Genomic DNA, 21,366 nt, shown 5'->3' on the forward strand with positions numbered 1-21,366 from the left:
TATAAGTATCAGGATGGTTGGAGAAGATTCCATCTAGTATTTGGCCAGCCTTATGCGTGGGACCACTAGTGATTGAAGATAGTCTGAGCGGATTCATGGTATCAATCAACTTTAGTGAGTCAGTTTCATTTTACAGATGGAAATTGAAATCACCTAACACAGAAAAATTAGTACTAAGGATATGTGATTCCAGAATCATGCTATGCTCCTCTGCAAAACCACTTCTAGGTCCTGGTGGGTGGTAGATTAACATTCCCTTAAATGTCTGCAAGTCCGGCAGTTGAATCGAAAAGGCTAGAGCTTCAAAACGAGGGGAAGTTAATGGCTCAAATATAGCCTTTAAATGAGTACGGAAAAAAAGGCCGCCAACCCTCCGCACTTTTTTAGTTGTCTGTCGAGCCGATAGATGGAAAATCCGGGTGGGGTGGCTGCTACAATACCTGGGCCGTAGCCACTATCTGCCCATGTTTTGGTTACAAATGCCACATCCACCTGATGTGCCTGGAACAGATCAGAAAACTCAAGATGGTGTTTCACTAGAGATCAGGTGTTTAGTAACAAATATGTTGTATGTGTTGAATTGCCACCTTTTCTAACTTGCTGATCAAGAGTCACAGTGTCGGCGGTGCTAGTCACAGAATTGAGTCTGGAGCCCCTGTTCTGATTAGGACAGGTAAGATGGTTCAGGAGAGGGTAACTAGGATCGATGGGACATTCACTGTTTGGTCTTAGTGTCATTAGGAATTCACAGGAGTACTTCATGGTTACTGTTGCATCCGAGGACAGCCGGCCCAGGAGATGGGTGCTGTCCAGGTGTGGACGGGCACAGACGGGCGTGCCTTTGGCGCGCCAAAGGCAAATCAGCGCCATCCTCCGTTTAAGTAGAAAGAAGACAGAGAGCTCGGGAGAGAGACTAGACCGTTTCTCTCCCAAAATGGTGTCTAGAAAACGGTGAAGTGAAAATAAGGAATTATCAACCACAACTCCCTCCACACAATCAGCAACTAGAGGCTACAGTGGATCAGGGAGAGCAGCGGTTTAGAAAACAAGTTACTTACCTTCGGTAACGCTTTTTCTGGTGGATACAGTATCTGCCTGTGGATTCCTCACCTTGTGTATATTCCCTCGGCCAGCAACATTCGGAAACTTTTGTAGCTCTCCACGCCGACGATGACGACGTGACAGAAGCACGGCTCCGCACGCGGCTCCGCTGACGTCACTGGATCCATAAGAGGACCTCGTCGGCGTGATGACATCAGTTCCGGCCTTTTTACCGTGCCTTCGAGGCACACGGACGGACTGACAACAATATATATACAGTATACACAGTACATATTATACAAACCAACACACACAGTGTGAAGATAATGCAGGAAGGCAAAAGAAAACACACTTCCTTTGACAGTAATAAATAAATTTTGACACATCATCACTATTGTAGGTATACAAGGGTGGACAACGGGGAGGCGGGTGGGTCATTGAGGAATCCACAGGCAGATACTGTATCCACCAGAAAAAGCGTTACCAAAGGTAAGTAACTTTTTCTTCTGATGGATACATCTGCCAGTGGATTCCTCACCTTGTGAAAAGATTCCCACAGCAGTCCCACTCCCGGAGGAGGGTGTCCACCCTTCTATACCAGAAAGTCCTGAAGGACGGAACGAGCAAAGTGTCAGTCCCTCCTCACTTCGGAATCCAAGCAGTAATGAGTAAGAGCTGGTCATCCACTCGAAAGTCTTTAGTCCTATCGAGGTAAAAGCTCTCCACCCTCTTAGGGTCCAAGAGGTGAAGCCGCTTCTCCTCCTTGGAAGGGTGAGGGGGAGGATAGAATGTAGGAAGGGTAATGGACTGCCCCAGATGAAAACGAGTTACCACCTTAGGCAGAAAAGCAGCCTGGTCCTGAGTACCTTTCTTTCAGCATGAATGGTCAAGAATGGGGGTTTCGAACTCAGAGCTTGAAGCTCACTTACCCTCCTTGCCGAGGTAATAGCAATAAGAAAAACTGTTTTGAAAGACAACAGCCTTAAGGGACACTTGTGCAAGGGCTCAAAGGGAGAACTCATCAAGCAAGTTAAGACAAGATTTAAGTCCCATTGAGGCACAATAAATGGAGTGGGCAGAAATTTGTTGGTCGAGCCCTTAATGAATCGCAATATAATAGGCAACTTAAACAAGGATGGCTGATCCGGCAAACAAAGGAATGCAGACAAAGCCGATAAATAACCCTTCACAGTAGCTACAGCAAAGGCCTGCTGAGCAAGAGAGAGAGCAAACTGAAGGATGTTGGATAAACGAGCCCTCAAAGGGTCAATAGACTTCTCTCCGCACCAAAGGACAAATTTAGACCACCTATAGGAATAGATAGACTTGGTGGAATGAGGTCTGGCAGACAAAATTACGTCCACCACGTCAGGCTGGAGAGAAAAAGAATTCAGGTTGCCCGTTCAATCTCCAGGCATGAAGGTGTAAGTTCTGGAGGAGGGGGTGTAGAACCTGCCCCTCTGACTGTGAGAGGAGGTCTGCCCTGAGAGGGAGACGGAGCGGAGGGCACGAGGAGAGGTGGAGAAGATCTGTATACAACACCTTTCTTAGCCAATCCGGGGCGATCAATATGACTTGGGCCCGGTCTTGGCGAATCTTCCTCAGAACCCGAGGACTCAAGGGTATGGGAGGAAACGCATAAAGAAGATGCGAGTCCCATCTCAACTGAAACGCGTCCCCCAAAGCTCCCTGCATCGAATACTGGAGACTGCAGAATGACGGGCAGTGAGCGTTCTCGTGAGTGGTAAACAGGTCCACCCGAGGAGTTCCCCACGTCCGAAAGACGTGACGAACCACCTTCGGATGGAGCCTCCACTCGTGGTCGGCAGAGAACTGCCGACTGAGACTGTCTGCACGCACGTTCAGAACTCCGGCCAGATGATTTGCCATCAGACAAATCTGATGATCTTGAACCCAGGACCAGAGACGCAGAGTCTCTCTGCAGAGACAATGAGACCCCGCACCTCCCTGCTTGTTGACATACCACATCGCGGTAGTGTTGTCCGTCAGGACTTGAACCGACTGACCGCGAAGGGAAGGAAGGAAGGTCTTGAGTGCCAAACGTATCGCCCGAAACTCCAAAAGGTTGATGTGAAGCAACCTTTCCTCTGGAGACCAAAGACCCTTGATCTCCAGATCCCCCAGATGCGCACCCCACACTAAAGTGGATGCATCCGTTATCACTGTGGCCACCGATGGAGGTAGATGGAAGGGCTTTCCTTGAGACAGATTGCCCTCCACGCTCCACCAAGACAGATCCACTGCAGCTTCTCTGGAGATCCTCACAGACTCCCTGAGATCTCCATTGTGCTGATACCACTGCCTGCGGAGGCACCACTGGAGCGCCCTCATGTGCCAGCGGGCATGGTTGACCAATAGAATGCAGGAAGCAAACAGACCGAGCAGACGAAGCACCTTCAGGGCTGGAACGACCGCTCCATTGTAAAACAAAGGAATCGTTTCCTGTATGTCGAGAATCCTTTGAGGAGGAGGGAATGCTCGACACACAGTAGTGTTCAGTACCGCCCCTATGAACAGGTTGTGCTGAGAGGGCACCAGGTGAGATTTGGGCACGTTTATCGAGAAACCCAACTTGTACTACAGCTGAGTTGTAACCTGCAGATGATGAGGCACCTACTCTGGCGACTCCGCTTTGATCAGCCAGTCGTCCAGATAGGGGAAAACTGGAATCCCCGACCTTGTGAGATGGGCTGCCACCACTGCCATCACCTTGGTGAAGACTCGAGGTGCAGTAGTAAGACCAAATGGAAGGACCACAAACTGATAATGTTGTGACCCTACCGTAAAACGGAGATACTTCCTGTGCGACTTCAGGATGGGGATGTGGAAATACGCATCCTGCAAGTCGATCGACACCATCCAGTCCTCCTGTTGCACGGCTTGAAGAACCTGCGCAAGGGTGAGCATCTTGAACTTCTCCTGCTTCAGAAAAAGGTTCAAGATCCTGAGGTCCAGGATTTGACGCAGCCTGCCATCCTTCTTCGGAATCAGGAAATAACGGGAGTAGCATCCCTGACCCCTTTCCTGCTCTGGAACCCCCTCTATTGCACCTTTTTTCAGTAACGTTAGGACTTCCTCCTGCAGGAGAAGAAGGTGGTCCTCCGAGCAAGCACCTTGGCAAGGAGGGTAATTCAGAGGGAATTCCCAAAAGGGAAAAGCATACCCATTCTCTACAAGATCTAGAACTCAAAGGTCTGTAGTGACTGATTCCCAATCTTGTAGAAAATGGGTAAGCCGACCCTCCATAGGACCAACATGATCCAGAATGGTGGATCTAGGCTGCTTTGCAGTGGTAGGAGGGAGGGAGGAAGAGGAGGAGGAGAGCTGACGACCTCGACCACGACCCCTGTTCCTGCCCATGTAGCTCTTATACAAGGTATTTTGCTGCTGCTGTTGCTGCTGCTGAGGCTGCCTGTAGGTCCAAAAAGACGACCTCCCAAAACCTCTGTACCTCCTATAAGAGGAACCTCTAGGCTGTGCCTGCAGGCCCAGAGACTTGGCCATGGCTTTGCTGTCCTTGAACCTTTCCAAGGCCGCATCCGCCTTTTTCCCAAACAGCCTAGAACCAGCAAAAGGCAGGTCCAGAAGCGTTGCCTGCACATCAGGGGAGAACTCTGAAGATTTAAGCCAAGCACTACTCCTTGTGGCGAACGAGGAGCCCATGATCCTGGCAACAGAGTCTGCAGTGTCCAGGCCACTCTGGATAACCTGACACGCAGCCGCCTGAGTGTCCGACAGGACTTCATTAAAATTCTGCCTGTCCTCATCAGATAACTTAGGAGCCAGCTGTTTAGCAGAATCCATGAGAGCGTGGATATAACGGCCCAAAAGACAGGTGTCATTTGTTGACTTTAAGGCCATACTCGCAGAGGAGAACACTTTCTTGGCTGATTGGTCGAGCTTTTTAGAGTCCCTATCACTAGGAACCTGTGGAAAGGCCACAGAAGACTTCTTTGAGCAGGCAGCCTGAACCACAAGACTTTCAGGAGAAGGATGGGAAGTAAGAAAGTCCGGATCTCCTGGAGTGCCTTGTACCTCCTGGCAACAGACTTAGAAACTGCCGGAGCCGAAAAGGGCTTACGCCAAACCTCCATGACTGGCTCAGTGATGGCATCATTAAATGGAAGTAAAGGCTCTACCACGGTGGAGGGAGAATGCAGAACCTCAGTAAGGATGTTAGGTTTAAATTCAGCAGTTGGTAGCTGTAAGTCCAAAAGCTCCGCTGCTTTCCTTATGACCGTGTGGTAAGGAGCCACATCCTTAGAGGGAGCATCAGTAGGAGGAATAAGCTCCCATTCCGGTGACAAATCAAGGCTACTTGCCTCTTTCAGTTCCTCAAACAAGTCATCCGACTCCATAAGCTCACCCTCTTCCATTTCTTCCACATGATACCTTTTCTCCTCCAAATTTCTCTGTGCTTCTCGCCTGGACCTAATCCTCAGGACTGGCGTCGGCGGCGCCGCATCTGACTCAGACGGAGCCGGGGCCGATCACGGATCTGGAGGAGCAGCCGGAGTCGAACGAGGTCGAGCCGGAGAAGAAGGGAGCGGCGTCGACGTCCTCGGCGCCGGGAAATGCCAAGACGGCGTCGCAGGGAAGAACGGCATAAATGGAGCCTGAGCGTAGGCCTGGGAGACTCCCAGATTAAAGGCCATTGGACCCATGGGACCCCAAGGTGCTCCAGAGGGGTACATCGCTCTCGAAAAGATGCCATACATAGCATTTAAATAATGCGATGGGTCTTGTCCCGGGCCTGGAAAGGGGGGGTAAGGCTCAGATTGAGGCATTACCGGACTCGGGCCAATCGGCGCCGACGGGGGAGCCAATGGAGTCGAAGACTCATCAGGAGCAGGAGCCTCTTCCACCAGAGCCGGAGAATGTGTCGGTGTCGGTGATGGAGCCGGAGCCGGAGAGCGATCCGGAGAAGCCGCAGGCGAAGTCGGGCAAACAGGAGAAGCCGGATTTGACACAGAAGGAGAGGGAGAAACATAGTCCTTACGACGTCGAGGAGCAGGTGAAGTCGATCTCGGAGCCGTCTCCTTATCCAAACGGCGTTCAAGAGCCTTCTTCTTTTTATGTTTCTTCGACTTCGAAGCATGACCCGACGTTTGACTTCGACCCCGACCTCGATCTTGAACGTCTCCGACCTCTCTTCTTCTTTCTCATCTTCGCTATAAATAGCTTAGCTTCTCTTTCCTTTAAGGCCTTTGGATTCATCTTGCGGCAGCAAGAGCATCCCTCGACGTCGTGATCCGACGAAGGGCACCAGACACAATCCTCGTGTGGATCTGTAATGGACATGTGTTTACCACACCCTCTACACGGCTTGAATCCTGACTTCTTCGTTGACATCTTGAAAAAGAAGTAAGAAGAAAGCAGAAACACCAGCAGAAATACAAACTAACCAGTAAAGCTACGGAGAGTCCCAAAAAACCGTTAGCGTCAACGACGCGGAAAAAAGGGAACTGACGTCATCACGCCGACGAGGTCCTCTTATGGATCCAGTGACATCAGCGGAGCCGCGTGCGGAGCTGTGCTTCTGTGACATCGTCCTCGTCGGCGTGGAGAGCTACAAAACTTTCCGAATGTTGCTGGCGCAGGGGATATTCACAAGGTGAGGAATCCACTGGCAGATGTATCCATCAGAAGCGAGAAGCGTGAGGCACAATAAGCAATTAAAAGAAACTGTTCAAATGTGTTTAAATCAAATATTTAAAAAGCGGTTGCCAGAGTGATGCTTTTTCATGTAGCTAGCAGGGAACTCATAAACAATACAATTGCCTTCTGTTCAATTAGAAACAGTACAGTGTGCAAACTACAGTTTTCAGTCAGACTAACGAGCTGGGGAGCAAGTACCTTTCTGCAGCCTATCTGGTCTTAAAGTGTTCAAAGTGGCTATGCGGTGGCTGTGGAGGGGGGGTTGACCTGAGGGATTGAACTTTTGCAGCCTGTTTCCTGCCTCATCCTCACAAGGTTTGGAAGGTTGACTGTTGCTGAAACCAATATTGGTGCCTCTGCTGGTAACCTGGTCTGAAGCTATGAAAGTGGCAAGTGGTCTGGGAAAACTGGCGGACAGGCAGAGTTAGGCATAGAGAGGGAGCTGTAGTCTTGCTCGCTTTAAAAATGTCTATGGCCGAGTCTGCCCTTTACTCCAAACAGACAAGAATCGACAAATGGCATGTCCATTAGGGACTGCTGGACATCCAAAGAACAACATGTAGAGCGCATACAGGCATGACAACTTAGCATCACACTGGCGGCAGCTGCTCTACCCAGATAGTAGGACATGTCCAGGCCAGATCTGATGGTGTATTTCGCCGCATTATTATCCTCCAAGATTAGACGCTGTAATGTGACTAGGATGACACCCATCAATGTCTCATTAAAGGATAGAAGAGGTCCATGGCTTGTTTGTGTGGGATTGAGGTCTTCAGTGAGCACATTTGTTTCAACCTCTTCAGTTGGCAAGATGAGGTCTAAGACTTCCGCCACTCACCAGATCACTGTCAAAATGAGATAGAGTCCTCTGTTGCTATAGCTGGGTTTGGTGAGGAAAGACTAATGTCGGCGGAGGTATCTAGACCACCTCTGGCATCTTGTAGGACTGCAAAAATGTCCCCATCATCATAGTAGGCCCCACTGTGAACAACATCCTCAGCAGCGTGTGATGTGTAGTCTGGAAAAAAGCAAGTGTAGTGCCATGGTCTAGGTGGTAGACTCATTTTGGAGTCCAAAAATGACCTGCATCTGGAAATTGCCTGGTGTCATCGGTCTGAGCGTTCTAGGTGGGGACTGGCATGGCGCCAACCGCAGAGCCAGTGGTGTCAGTGCCGAAGGCACAGTTGGAGTTGGTCATGGGGCCAGATCCGAATGAGGGGCCTGCGTTGGGCTGGGGTTAAGTACATCACTCTGCACCAGGAAAAGACCTGCTGCGGTAAGCCAGCTTGCATCCACCCTGACCATGGTACCCAAAGGCATTCTAGAGGTACCTGGTGAGGCACCAAATATTTTGTCCATGGGCAGGAGAAGTTCAATGAGTTGTTGTGGCATTCCTGTTGTTGTGGATTGGGCTGGTTCGGGACTTTGGAGGTGTCAGTTCTAGGTGTGGAGACCGACTTTATGGCCTGGAGGTGCCAAGAGTGTCATGGGAGTGGCGGGCCAAAAGAAACGCAGCCTAAGATTGTTGGTGTTACTTATGGGATTTTTTTAGACTTACCTGAGCCCCATGACCTCACTGATGACAGGTGAGAGGAGTGAGAGAGAGTCCATGCTTGCAACTTTGACCAAGACCGTATATTCAACTATTTGAATTCGGTGAAGGCAAGCTTGGCCCCCCAATCTCAAATTACCTTCCTATTCATTTTGGCACAGCAGTTGCACAACTTTGAGTCGTGTTTGGTGCCGAGGCACCAGAGGCAGTCATTGTGGGTGACAGCAACTGACACCCGTCAATTACATACACAATGGGATTTGAAGCCTGTAGTTTTAGGGGGTCACATGCTATAAAATGTAGTTATTTTGAGGGAAAATAACTCGACAGACATGACAGAATTTGATAACTCTGACAAGCGGGATGGTAATTCAAGGAGTGAAGAGCCTAATCTAGGACAAAAAGTATCACATGAGCCATGTGGACTCAAATTTAGGTAATCACTCTAGGCATAGAAGGTACCAGAGTAAATGGGTTTTGGAGTTTGTACTTCCACTGAAGAGGAAATTCTGGGGTACAGAATTATTAGCATACCCTGGTAGCAAAACAGCCTAATTCTAAGCATGGCCCATTTGCGAGTCACACCTTTATCAAGATGACATTACAGATGTATTGAGGAAAATCTGCTTAAGAAGTATGTGGTCTAGTTATCCTTTCCAGTAGATAAGATAATGGCAGAACAATTTCTCTGTTATGGCTGACTGCCACAGCTCGTGAGCTACCTTAAACAAGGAGTGAATTCCCCAACTCCTTGTTTGTTTACATATCAGATCATGTTAAAGTAGTCTGCTACAACGTGGACATATCTGATCTGGGAACAGGTCCAATGAACACATCTCATCCACAACCGAGACTGAGGCACAAGCTAAACTGAGTTTCTCTAAAACAACAGAGGAATATGCTGAATACTCCAAGACCTCTCTAAGGAGAAAAAGCTCTGAGAAGATGGGTATGATTGAGGTGAAGCAGCATGGAAGATTGTTAGAAACATTAAGCATTAACCTAACTCACACTGGGGGAAGTATCAACTGCTGCTCTTGAGGCTCAGGAGGAAACAAGCACATGTAAAATCTAGGGTGCTCACAGTGCAGGTATTCTTAAAACAGACCCTCATATTCTGGTGAAATAGGATAGAACTGTACAGTGAAGGTGTGTTGTAAAGTAGGTAAATTAGATTTAGTTAATACTATTTCACTAGAGGATTATTTTTCTGTGAATTGGGGACTTACCGCTGACAGTACCATGTTTTACCATGACTCTTAACTTTCTGTTGGCAGCACACAATCACTAGCCGTAAATGAACAAACCCCAGACCTTCATTAAGCGTAACCAGCTGAAGGTAGGCAGTGCATTTGGCGAAATACTTTTTTTCTTGGATGGTTAGTACAAGTGTAACAGTATATAGTAAAATCAAATGAGGCCAAAGGGATACCTGCTTCCTGTTCAGGCTGCAAAGTGACATTGGTGGATTTTCTGCATATGGTGTGAGATTGCAAATCATTGGCACTTCTTTGGATTCACTTCTTCAATGTTTTGCAACCTGAACTGGCATATCCCGTCAGTCCTCTCGGGAAGTGTGTAAACTGGTGATATTCCACCCCCCCAAAAAAACATGGCGGCTTCCCGGTTCCTTGATTTGGGCCACCTCCTGCCATAAGAGCAGTCACGAGTTGGTGAAAGGCGTCAACGGTCCTCTCAGTGTAATCATGGTGTACAGTAGTCCTAATTGGGACCAAGCTGAGAGTAAGGCCTTTACCCAAAAGAAGTAGATAAACACCCAAAAGCAGAGGCTTGGGATGAGCATTGTTCGACATTAAGCACTGACTCCAGAGACAATGCATAACCCACCTTGAGAGGGTGTGGACCCTTCTGGCCCCAAGCTCCTCTTTGTCACTTTGTGCAGTATGGTTCAATTTTGGACTTAGGGGTAATTAATAATTGCAGCTGACCCCCTCCTCCGCCTCAGACGAACCTACTTCACATCTTGTGATGCGACTCTACTTGATGGGGAACTTTTTTCTCCCAGACATTTGTCTTTATGTCTGGGAACCTAGATAGAGTACATGGAACAGAAGAATACAGCTATGATGTTCATTCACAATTTTTACATCATTATGGATTCATAACTGCTTATTATGCATTTATGAACACAAAAACAATAACCAATCAATCTGCATCTATGACATTATAATTGATTTACAGTCTTCATCAAAGCTCTCCTCTGAGCCTTTCCTTGACAAATTCACACTGAATTAACAGGGATGATTACTCACTGGTTGCAATATCAGTGAATATATAAACTGTTTAAGGCTCGCATGTGTACAAGAGCGAGGGAAGGGAGGCATCTACAACAGCGCAAAGATTCTGTCTTTTTCACACAAAAAGAACATAGAATCTTTGGAGTTGGGCACCAGCGGTCACCCGACATTAAAGCAAATCACTAAAACAGATCACTAAAACAGCCGTCCTGCAAACATTTTTACAGAAAACATATTGTGAGACCTGTCAATTTAGACAACTGATTTCAGGTGTTTTACATATGGGTGCTGTTTGCCATTTAAGAAAATTACAGTCTGCTCTGCCATATAGTTCTCTTCTGTGTAATGCAAAATCTCCCAATTTGTAAACTGTACCGGCCTATTTTGAATTATAGTGGGGTTTAAGCCCTAAATATTTGATGTGGTGCACTAATGAAACTAGCAATTATCACTTCTGGTGCCTTTAACTAATCTGCTGAATAGACACTTTTATATACCAATAGCAATTTTCTAATACCTTTGGTTGTTATCTTAGCTCAAACAATTACAATTTGGAAGTAATTCTAGATTAGGTTTTTGCCTGACTGTTTTGTTAGAAATTTGCCGAACATTTTTAATACTGCAGGCAGCAGCACAATGAGCAATTACATGCTACATTCAGTGTCATACATGTGAGTATATAATCCATCCTACTGAATGCTGATCTGAATTGCAGGTTTCACTATATGTAATCACACAGAATAAAGTGCAACAAATAATACAGAGCGATCAAGATGGAAAAACAGTAAGACATGAGACATGTTATTATATGAAATGTGCCTAACCTAATTTTCCTGTCTATCTTGATTCGGTTTTATGGATTACCCATGTACAGTTAGATAAATCCTATTGTCATCCTGGGAATAATGAATGATTGGTGGCAAAGCCAGTCCCAGCCCCTCAAGAGAGAACAACATATAGCATGGTGCAACTGATGGTGTCAATTATGAACCTCTTGCCATAGTATCTTGCTTAGGATCAGAGGGTTATCCACTGCTAGCAACAGTTCCTGGTCTCAGGAGTGAGTGTTGGTAATACACAAGGAATGGGATGGCTCACCTACAGTTTACGATGGCCAGGGTGACGCACTGGCAGTTTTCTATGATTATTTCAGGTATGAAAGCCTTGAGATTGAGATTCAACCAGTAGTGAATGTTTAGCCAGTGTTAGGTTTCTGTCTGGACAGATGAGGAACCAGTTGCGGTGTGAACAGCCTTTTTAGAGGTACTTGCAGGTGGAGGCTCAATGGCAGGCCTTAGAAGTCTGTCTGCTATGTGGGATGAGACTTAGGAAGTCAGCACGTGGGTTGACTATCTGAACCCATATATAGGACTGGCCACAGGGAAAAGACTATAGTGAAGGGGTAAGCCTTGAGAAAGTGAGCAAAAGCTGGGCTGACTTGCTGACCTCTGACTATACAATACTGAGCAATATATTTCTCAGTACGACTGTATAGATGGCAAAAGAACGAGATCTAGGAAATATGGGACACTGGGAGCAGGATCTATCCTGCTGAAAATGTACACATTCAATTCAGGAACTTCTGAAACAACCTATGTATACCCATATAGAAATACCTAGATATAAATGGTATTTTTATACGTACAATAAGCATGATCTTAATTTCCATAGTGTTATCTCATAAGCTTGAAATCCTTAGCACCCAGTACCAAAAATCTGCCATGGAGGATAAGCTTTTACAATAACAAAGCATTTATTGTGTATTTAATGTAACACTTTAAGTAGCAGTCATGAAGACAGCATTTGCCAGCCCCATTAAACAAAAGTTAGTTTAGCCTCTTTAGTACCTCAGAAAAATTAAAATGCTCTTGGGAAGGTCATAATGATAAGGTGGAGGATTTGTTTTATTTGGTGAGTTCTCCTTAAAATTACAGGGCTCCTAGATTACTGTGAGTTGGGGTTCAGTGACAGAATAATTCTAGTCCCAGTCCTTATTCTTCTTCTAAAACTATTCTACCATTTAACAATTAGTCCTAAATTACATAAGAACTCAAGGAAACAGACACGGCACAGAGATGGGCATTCATGAAAACAAGGTACTTTAAAAGCAAAGAATATGAAAGAGAAAAGAAAAGAAGTAAGTGCTCCTAAAGCAGAGGTCCTTACAAGCAGGGTTTCTTGTAGTAAAGGGATTCTCCTTACTGTCATCTAAAAAGTCTTCTTCCTCATCCTCTTTTCTAAGCCTTCGCTTGGTCTCTTCATCATAAATAAGGCCAAGCAGGTTAGCCGGGCTTTCACTTTCACTGTGACACACCTCATTGAGCCGGGCCCCTATTGCCTGCCATAATGAAAGAAAAGAGGGATTTTAGAGTCCTCAAGTGAAATACATACGTGTCTCTCGATGTACACTTTGCCCCCACTAAAGTAAGCCAATAAGGTCTGACGAGGGAAGACAAAAATTAGCTATTTAATAGCAAAATTGCACTATAAGGAACATACATGAGTGCACTGTCTGATTACATACATACACATATACACACACAAAAGTGCGTGTATAGATTAAAAAGAAAGTTACTTACCTTGAGTAGTGATCTTCCTGATGGACACCCTTCGACCTGCCGAGGAAGCATCCACCCTAGTCAACTGACGTCAACTCCCCGTTGATTTTTTCTATGCCTTTAAAGGCAGAGATGAAGAAATGTAAGAACAATTTAAGGCAGTGCATCAATCTTAACTGGAACCTTATTATAAATGATCCATGACCACACAACAGAACAGGGAGGTGGGCAGGCCTGGTGAGAAATCTGCAGGTATCCACTGGAATGCTAATTACCCAAAGTAAGCCATTTTTTTCTTCTTATTGACGCTTTTACCTCCAGATTCCTCACAGGCGAAATACATTCTAAAGAAGTACCCTTCTGCAGTGGTGGGCAAAAAAGGAAATTCTGGAGCACTGAGTGTGCAAAATGGCCCTTCAAGCAATAATTGTTAGCAAAGGTGTTAACGAAAAAGTTAAATACCTTAGGTAACGATATATCTGTAAGAGACAATTATTATTTACAGATTCCTCACCTTAGAATTACCCCCAGGCATCAGACTGGATCCTGAAAAAAATAAATGGTCGCAGCAGTACCCTTGCGCGTTGGGAGGTGGCGTCGGTCGACTCCACGTTCGTCGTCGGCATTGCCAGGATGACGTTGTGGTACCTACTTAGACGCCGCCCCTGTGCTGCGGTCAGTTCTTTAAACGACATTCCACACCAGAAGCGCAGAGCAATGCAAGACACTGACTACTGGTGTACCAAACTAGGGCCCTGAAAGGAAGTCCCCTACTCTAGAAGTCAGTTTGCAGAACGGTGAGGATGGGTAGTCCTGTAAGGAATCTATAACTAATATATGTCTCTTACAGATATAGGGCCCGATTCACAGAACTTACTTAAGACAAAATCCTAAACTTACTACCATTTTGGTATTCACAGAAGGCACTTACTCATTTCGGTATTCACAGAAGGCACTTACTCATTTCGGTATTCACAGAAGTTAGGAGTCCTAACTTTAGGACTCCTAAATGCTTTATGTGAATACCGAAAGTCTTAAAATTAGACCTTGCACCACCTTCGAGTCAAGACGCCACTCGTGATCCACCATGCACGGACGGCTGAGTTTGTCAGCCCTGGCGTTCAAGGAACCTGCCGGGTGTTGAACCACCAGGGACATGCCCTGATATTCCAGTCATGTCCAGAGGCGAAGGGCCTCTTGACAAGGGTACACGACCCCACCCCACCCTTGTTGTTGCAGTACCACAAGGTGGCGGTGTTGTTCTTGAACACCTGCACTACTCTTCCCTTGACAGAAGGAAGGAATGCTTTCAGTACAAGACGAATCGCCCGAAGCTCCAGAAGGTTAATGTGGAGCTCAGACTCCGCTGGAGACCAGAGGCCTCTGATCTCCGCCTCTCTCATGTGGTCGCCCCATCCCAGGAGTGACGCATCTGTCACCACCCTGAACTCTGGTTGAGGAAGGGAGAGGGATCTGCCTTCAACCCAATCCTGGTTCGATAGCCACCACTGCAGTTGGTGTGCAGTGCCCTCCGAGATCTGGACACAATCGGAAAGATTCCCCTGATGCTGTGCCTACTGGAACTTACGGTCCCACTGCACAGCCTGCATGTGCCACCTGGCATCATCCACCAGCAGGATGCAGGAGGCCATGAGGCCCAGTAGCCTCAGGGTCATTCTCACTGAAACCGGGATAGAGGCTGAAACATCAGAATCATAGCTCGGGAGCATAAGCCCGAAACTGCGCTGTATCCAGAACCACTCTGATGAAAAGGAGCTTCTGAGAGGCAATCAAGTGCGACTCCGGCACGATGATCGTGAACCCCAGCGAATGCAGGAGATTCACCGTAGTCTGGAGGTGGGACACGAAAGCCTGGGGCAAGCCCGCCTTCAACAGCCAGGTGTCAAGATCGGGGAAGACTGGAACCCCTGATCTAGGCAGATGAGCAGCGACCACCGCCATCACTTTCGTGAACAACTGAGGGGCGCTGGTAAGGCCAAAGGGGAGCACGATAAACTGAAAATGCTTATGGCCTACCGTAAATCGTAGGTAACGCCGGTGGGCAGGCAGGATGGGGATGTGAAAATAAGCGTCCTGCAAGCACAACGCTACCATCCAGTCTCCCTGGTCGAGGGCAGACAGAACCTGAGCCAATGTCAATATTTTGAACTTCTCCTTCCGGAGGAAGCGGTTGAAGTTCCTGAAATCCAAGATAGGATGGGGCGAGATGTAGTCGCCAGGTACAACGATCTGGCCGTAGCCCAAGAATCCTTGAAGAGCTCAACTGCGTTGTCTGCCTTGTCGCCAATCAAGCGGCGGCCATCAAAGGGCATGTCCAAAAGTGTTGTGGACATCGCCCGGAAAGCCAGTGGACCTCAGCCAGGGGTAGCGTCTCAGAGCTACAGATGTTAAAATAGTCCTGCCTAGTGAGTTGGTCGTGTCCAGCCCACAGCGAATTGCTAACTTTGCTGCATCTCTCCCTTCGCCAACTGCACAAGAGAATATGGGCCAGGCCTCCTCCGGGCACTGTGCCAGCACCTGCTCAACCGTATCCCACACGGAGTGGGTGCAACAGCCCAAGAGACATGCGGTGTTCACCGACCGCAGTCCTAAGCTGGCAGAAGAAATTACTTCTTCCCAAGGTGGTCCAGCTTCTTGGATTCCCTATCTGGGGGAGCAGTAGGGAACAAGCCTTTGGAAGTAGAGGCATGGACTACCAAGCTTTCAGGGATAGGGTGTTGGGAGAGAAAAATGGGGTCGCCGAAGCCGTGCGGTGGCGTCGGGCAATCATCCAATCCACAGAAGCCCCTGTGCTGGGCTTGGTCCAAGTGCCCAGAAAGATGTCCGTTGAGGGCCTCCTAGTGGCAGAAGGGGCTCCGAAGAGGCGGCTGCTGGTTGAAGCACCTCAGTCAGGAGGTTAGTCCTGACTGCAATCATAGGAAGCTCAAGGCGCAAGGCCTCAGAAACCCCACGCAACACCACAGCGTAGGAGGCTCCCTCCTCCGTAGCCACGGTAGGGGAGAAAGCATACCAAGGTCTGGGGAGTTATTCGGACCACTGACATCACCCAACTCCTCTCTCCAGTACGGTTCATCAAGCTGGTTTGCAAGCGGGTCAACAGGCCCATCCCAGTCCTCCTCATCCTCGCCTGGCTGCCACTCAGGGCGATAGGGAACGCCTGGATAGAAAATTGACACAAAATTGTCGGCCAGGGCCCGGCTCCATATCTAAATCGAGGGAGGATCAGGGTTCAACGCCGGTTGAAGCGCAACCGGCGTCGAAGGCGGTGGTGTCGTCAATAGATTCGGCGCCAGAGGAGATGTCGTTAGGTTGACCAGCGCCGATCCAGATCTAGGCCTGGAACCTAGGGGGCCCTGTGGCGCCGGGGCCGGAGCCACCAGCAGCAAAGGCCTAAACCCCCAGCATTGTCCACGGGGCCCGAAGGCACGCCGGCGGAGTCGGTTGCCCAAAAATGGAGGGGAGAGCTTCGTAAAATGTATCAAGTTGGGCAGGGGTCGCTCTGGCTCACGGAAAGGGCAGGAAGCTCGGAGCCGGCCCAGCAGGCTCCGCGGATGGAGCCAAAGGACAACAACCGTCCGCATCCCATGTCTTGTCAGCTGACGGACGAGGAGAATGCGAAGAACGAGGGTGCTTTTTCACCTTCTTCTTGTGCTTCGACTTACCTAAAGACAAAAACTTCGACGAGGAGTGGTGGTAGTGGTCCCGCGACCTCCCTCTCAACCGGGACCTCGAGTGGCATGGAGCCGACTGCCGGGCCTCCAGAAGCTGGTCGTGGTCGCACTCCAGGCACCTGAGGCACACTAGATGTGGGTCCGTCACTGAAATCAGATTGTGGCAGAAGCCAAAAGGTTTAAAGCCCGTCCGCCAGTGTGACATCCCTGCGTGCACCAGGAGTCATACGACTCGAAAGTAAGTCGACAAATAGCCGAAAAACAGTTAGTCAAAAACTGTCTAGGGAACCGCTCTCATCGGATCTGTGCTGGCTGGCACGTAAAAAGAAAGAACTGACATCAGCCCGCAGGGGCTGCGTCTAAGTAGATACCGCGACATAATCCCAGCGATGGCGACGACAAACGCAGAGTTGACCGACGCCACCTCCCAAAGCGCAAAGGTACTTCTACGGAAAAGAAATTCACAGGATCCAGTCTGACACCTGGGGGTAATTCTAAGGTAAGGAATCCATAACTAATAGTCTCTTTCAGATAGAGGAAAACCCCTGGCGAGTGCTGATGTAGCAGAGTTTGCTTTGGTGGAGTGAGCATAGTTCCAGTGGCCCCTTCTTGGCATAGCACATCTTTCTACAGAGTATTAGCCAACAGAACAAAGTCCTTTTCTGAACTGCCTTGCCTTTCTTCCTACCTGCTAACCCACAAAGAGCTGGTCATCAGACTCTGATCTCCATGGTACAGTCAATACAGAAACTGGCCACTCTCATGGAGTCCAACAGGTGTAATCTCTCCTCCTTTGTGGTGAGGTGAGGCAGAGGGTAAAAGGTAGGAAGGGTAATGGAATACCCCTGATAAAAAGGGTTACCACCTATGGTACAAGTAATGCTTTTGTTATGAGGACTAATTTGTGCAGTAAGAAGCATGTGAATGGCCAATTAACACTCTGTGCTTGCCTCGCCATGAAAATGGCCACAAGAAAAACTGTCTTGAATTTTAACAGTCTTAACTGGCAATTGTGAAGAGGCTCAAAGGGAGCACCCATGAAAAAGTCAAAACTAAATTTAAATCCCATTGGGGTTGAAAAAAAGTAATTGCTTCAGTTCCTTCTAAGATCCGGAGCTTACACGGTGACTTCAAAAGGACGGCTCGTCTGGAATGCAGACAAAGGCAGATAAGGTGGCAATGTATCCCTTGGCAGTGCCCACAGTACAGCCTTACTGGCTCAAAGACAAAGCAAACTGAAGGCTTTGAACACATGCGCCTTCAAACGGTCTATGTTTTGTTTAGAACACCAAGTGAAAAATGATTGCTCCTTCCAGAATAGACCGATTTTGTGAAGGGGTGACGCGTCAACAGAATGACATCGAACATCTTTGGAGACAGCTGGAAGAAAATTAGTTGTCCTTGTTCAATTTCCAGGCATGATGAAGGTAGATGCACTGAAGAATGGGAGAGCAGTTCCAGCTCAAGATGTAGATGGAGCAGGGGACACAGGGAAATTGGCATACTACATCTTTTTTGGCCAGTCTTGGGCAATTTAATTTAATTGGGTCGGTTCTTGGCAAATCTTTCTCAGAAGAATCAGAGGAATCAAGGATATGGGAGAAAACAAATAATGAGTGGAAAATTACATCTCAACGGAAACACGATCCTCCATGACTCCCTGCAATGGATACTAGAGGACACAGAACTGTGACAGTGAGTGTTCTCCTGCGTAGCAAAAAGATCTACCTGAGATGTGTCCTTCAGGAAAACAGTGTTCTATACCACTTGTGGGTGCAGATGTCATTCATGGTCATCATGGGGACACCAGTCTGTTGGCTGGATATTTAAAGGGCTGACCAGATTTGTAGTGACTAGCAAAATGCCAAGCTGTGTGCCCACACCCAATAAATCAGCCCTTCCAAACAGAGAAGATGAAACCCCACTCCCCTGATTGTTGACATAAACCTTAACAGTCGTATTGTCAGGCAAGATCTGGATGGACTGACCGTAAGGAAAAGGGAGGAATGGCTATAAGGCTACACGGAATGCCCTCAATTCAAGCAGGTTGATGTCAAGTACCTGCTCCTAGGGGTACCAGAGGCCTCTGATCTTCAGATTCTCCGGAAGTGTCCTTCCACCTGAGGTTGGAGGTGTTCGTCATCACAGTGGTCACTACCAGAGGAGGGTGAAAGTACATCTCATGTACTCCTTTACTGACCACCAGCACAGGTCCACTGCAGCCTCCATGAAGATTGTGATGGTGTCCCACAGATCTCACTCCTGTTTGTCCTGATGCCAAAGAAGGCATATAAATAGGCGCCACCCCAGGGCATTGGTGTCAGTTTCTTTTCGCGACTTACCATGCCAGAAGTGTGGAGCCACGTGGAATACTGACCACTGGTGTGAAAATCTATGGCCCTTTTCTGGATAAATCCTTAACTGTACAATCCAGTCGCAGAGCTGGGAGGATGGGTGGGTTGGTCGGAATCTGCAGCTACATAGAGGGCCCGATTCACAGAATTAACTTAAGATAAAATCCTAGACAGTTTTATTCTAGACAAACTTAAGATAGACTTAAGACAGACTTAAGACAAACTTAAGACAAACTTAAGACAGGCTTAAGACAGACTTAAGTTAGGATTTTGTCTTAAGTTTGTCTTAAGTTTGTCTTAAGTCTGTCTTAAGTCTGTCTTAAGTCTGTCTTAAGTTTGTCTTTAGTTTGTCTTTAGTTTGTCTTTAGTTTGTCTTAAGTCTGTCTTAAGTCTGTCTTAAGTCTGTCTTAAGTTTGTCTTAAGACAAACTTAAGACAAAAGCCTAACTTCTGTGAATACCAAGTAAGTTTAGGATTTTGTCTTAAGTTAGTTCTGTGAATCGGCCCCTCTATCATTCTACCAGATAAAGTGTTACTGAAGGTAAGTAAATTCATCTGATAGAGATTTCTAACTGCAAAATCCTTAAGTTAGAAAAGGTACCCAAGCAATACCTCCCCATACGCAGGGCTGTGAACTGATTTTTTTTAGTCCTACATGACCAAACAGAAATAAATACCGTCTCACAGTGCTTTGTAAACGTGTGTAAAGAAACCTACATTGCTGCCTGATAGATATCCAGGACAGGACAGAACCTTCTTGAGTTAAAGCAGTGGTCGCAGCTTTGGCTCTGGCAGAATGAATGCACAAACTCTCTGGGGGTGGCTTTTTGGCCAGTGCATAGCAGATTTTGATGCACAGAACTATCCATCAGGAGATGGTATGCTTCTGCCCTGCCTTACCTTTCTTGGTTTCCACCCAAAACTCATAAGTGAGATCAAAGTAGAACTTCAGACCTCTATTTGGGTCCAGTCGATGGAGTCTCTCCCCTTCTTCAGAAGGATGAGGTGGAGCATAAAAAGTAGACAGACTGATGGATTGGCCTACAAAAAAAGGGCTAACCACTTTCGGTAAGAAAGATGCCCTAGTTCACAGTACCAGTTTGCTAGGGAAGAAAGTGAGTTATGGAGGATGCGCAGAGAGCGCCTGTAGCTAACTGACCCACTAGGGAGATAGTATCTCCACTAGGAAGGCCGTGTTGATAGTAAGAAGTCCGAGTGGGCAGGTATGGAGCAGCTTAAAGGGAGCACACATCAGAAAAGTAAGAGTCAAAGTTAGGTCCCACTGAGGCATAATAAAGGGTGCTGGTGGGAACAGGTGTTGGAGGCCTTTTAAGAACATATGTACAATAGGGGACTTGAAAAGGGATGGCTGATCTGGCAACCGCAAAAAAGCAGAAATTGCAGAAATGTAACCTTCTAAGGTAGTCAGAGCAGAGGCCTACTGGGCTAAGGACAAAATAAATACGACTCACGAGAAAGGGGTGCAGACACAGAGTGAAGGAAGCTGGCTCGGTATATACTATACCAAAATGAGGTACAGTGTGCACAGACTACAGTAGATCCCAAGAGGAGTTAAAGAGGCTCAAGTAATGCTCTATTTTGTGGTAGTGTGGGCAAGAAGTTAGGCTTATCAGAGGACAGTGCTAAGCATTTGTTGTACAGAACAGGCAATAAATGATTACACACACTCAATGACAAATCCGAGACCAATGAAAAGTAAAACTATTACTTTTAGTATATTTATTTTATAGAACCAGAGATACTTTGTTACAAGTAAATACATTTTGCAATATCAATGCTTTTCAATGTAAAATTTAAAAAATGTCAACAATTCAATGTTATCCTATAGGAGGAAACACAATCATCAATTTTCAGGTGAGTAAAGGATTTATGATATTGAGTTTCTGGATAAAGAATCGTACCAGGTAAGGTTCAGGTAAGTGACAAAACTGCACCACGGGTGCAGAGGTAAAACTCGGTATCTGTTGCCAATGTTATCCAAAGGAGAAAGGGTGCAATCGAAGTACTTCTACTTACAAGTAAGCAGCATGGTTTGAGAACCCAGTCTCAGGTTGTTAAGGTAAGCAAAGGGGAGTGGAGGGGGAGCACAAGGCAGCACCAAACTTACACCTCCACGGCACAAGGTCGGCTGGGTGCAGAGTGAAAACACAGCATCTGGCACTCAATGCAAACCAAAGGGGAATCTCAAAGTCTGAAAAAGGCTGCAGGCTCA

At 47.2% G+C, this 21,366-nt stretch overlaps 1 protein-coding gene across 1 annotated transcript in view; it reads right to left on the bottom strand.

Moving 5' to 3' along the window:
• The window catches only part of UNC80 (unc-80 subunit of NALCN channel complex), a 3,271,126-nt gene that overhangs the window by 1,979,628 nt on the left and 1,270,132 nt on the right, over positions 1 to 21,366 (bottom strand). Inside the window, exon 23 of the mRNA XM_085648598.1 lies at positions 12,733 to 12,868. Coding sequence (XP_085504724.1) covers positions 12,733 to 12,868 — 136 coding nt within the window. The remainder of the gene's footprint in view (positions 1 to 12,732; positions 12,869 to 21,366) is intronic.

Source organism: Triturus cristatus, chromosome 3_2, assembly GCF_964204655.1.
Source record: "Triturus cristatus chromosome 3_2, aTriCri1.1, whole genome shotgun sequence".
Taxonomy (NCBI): Eukaryota; Metazoa; Chordata; class Amphibia; order Caudata; family Salamandridae; genus Triturus; species Triturus cristatus.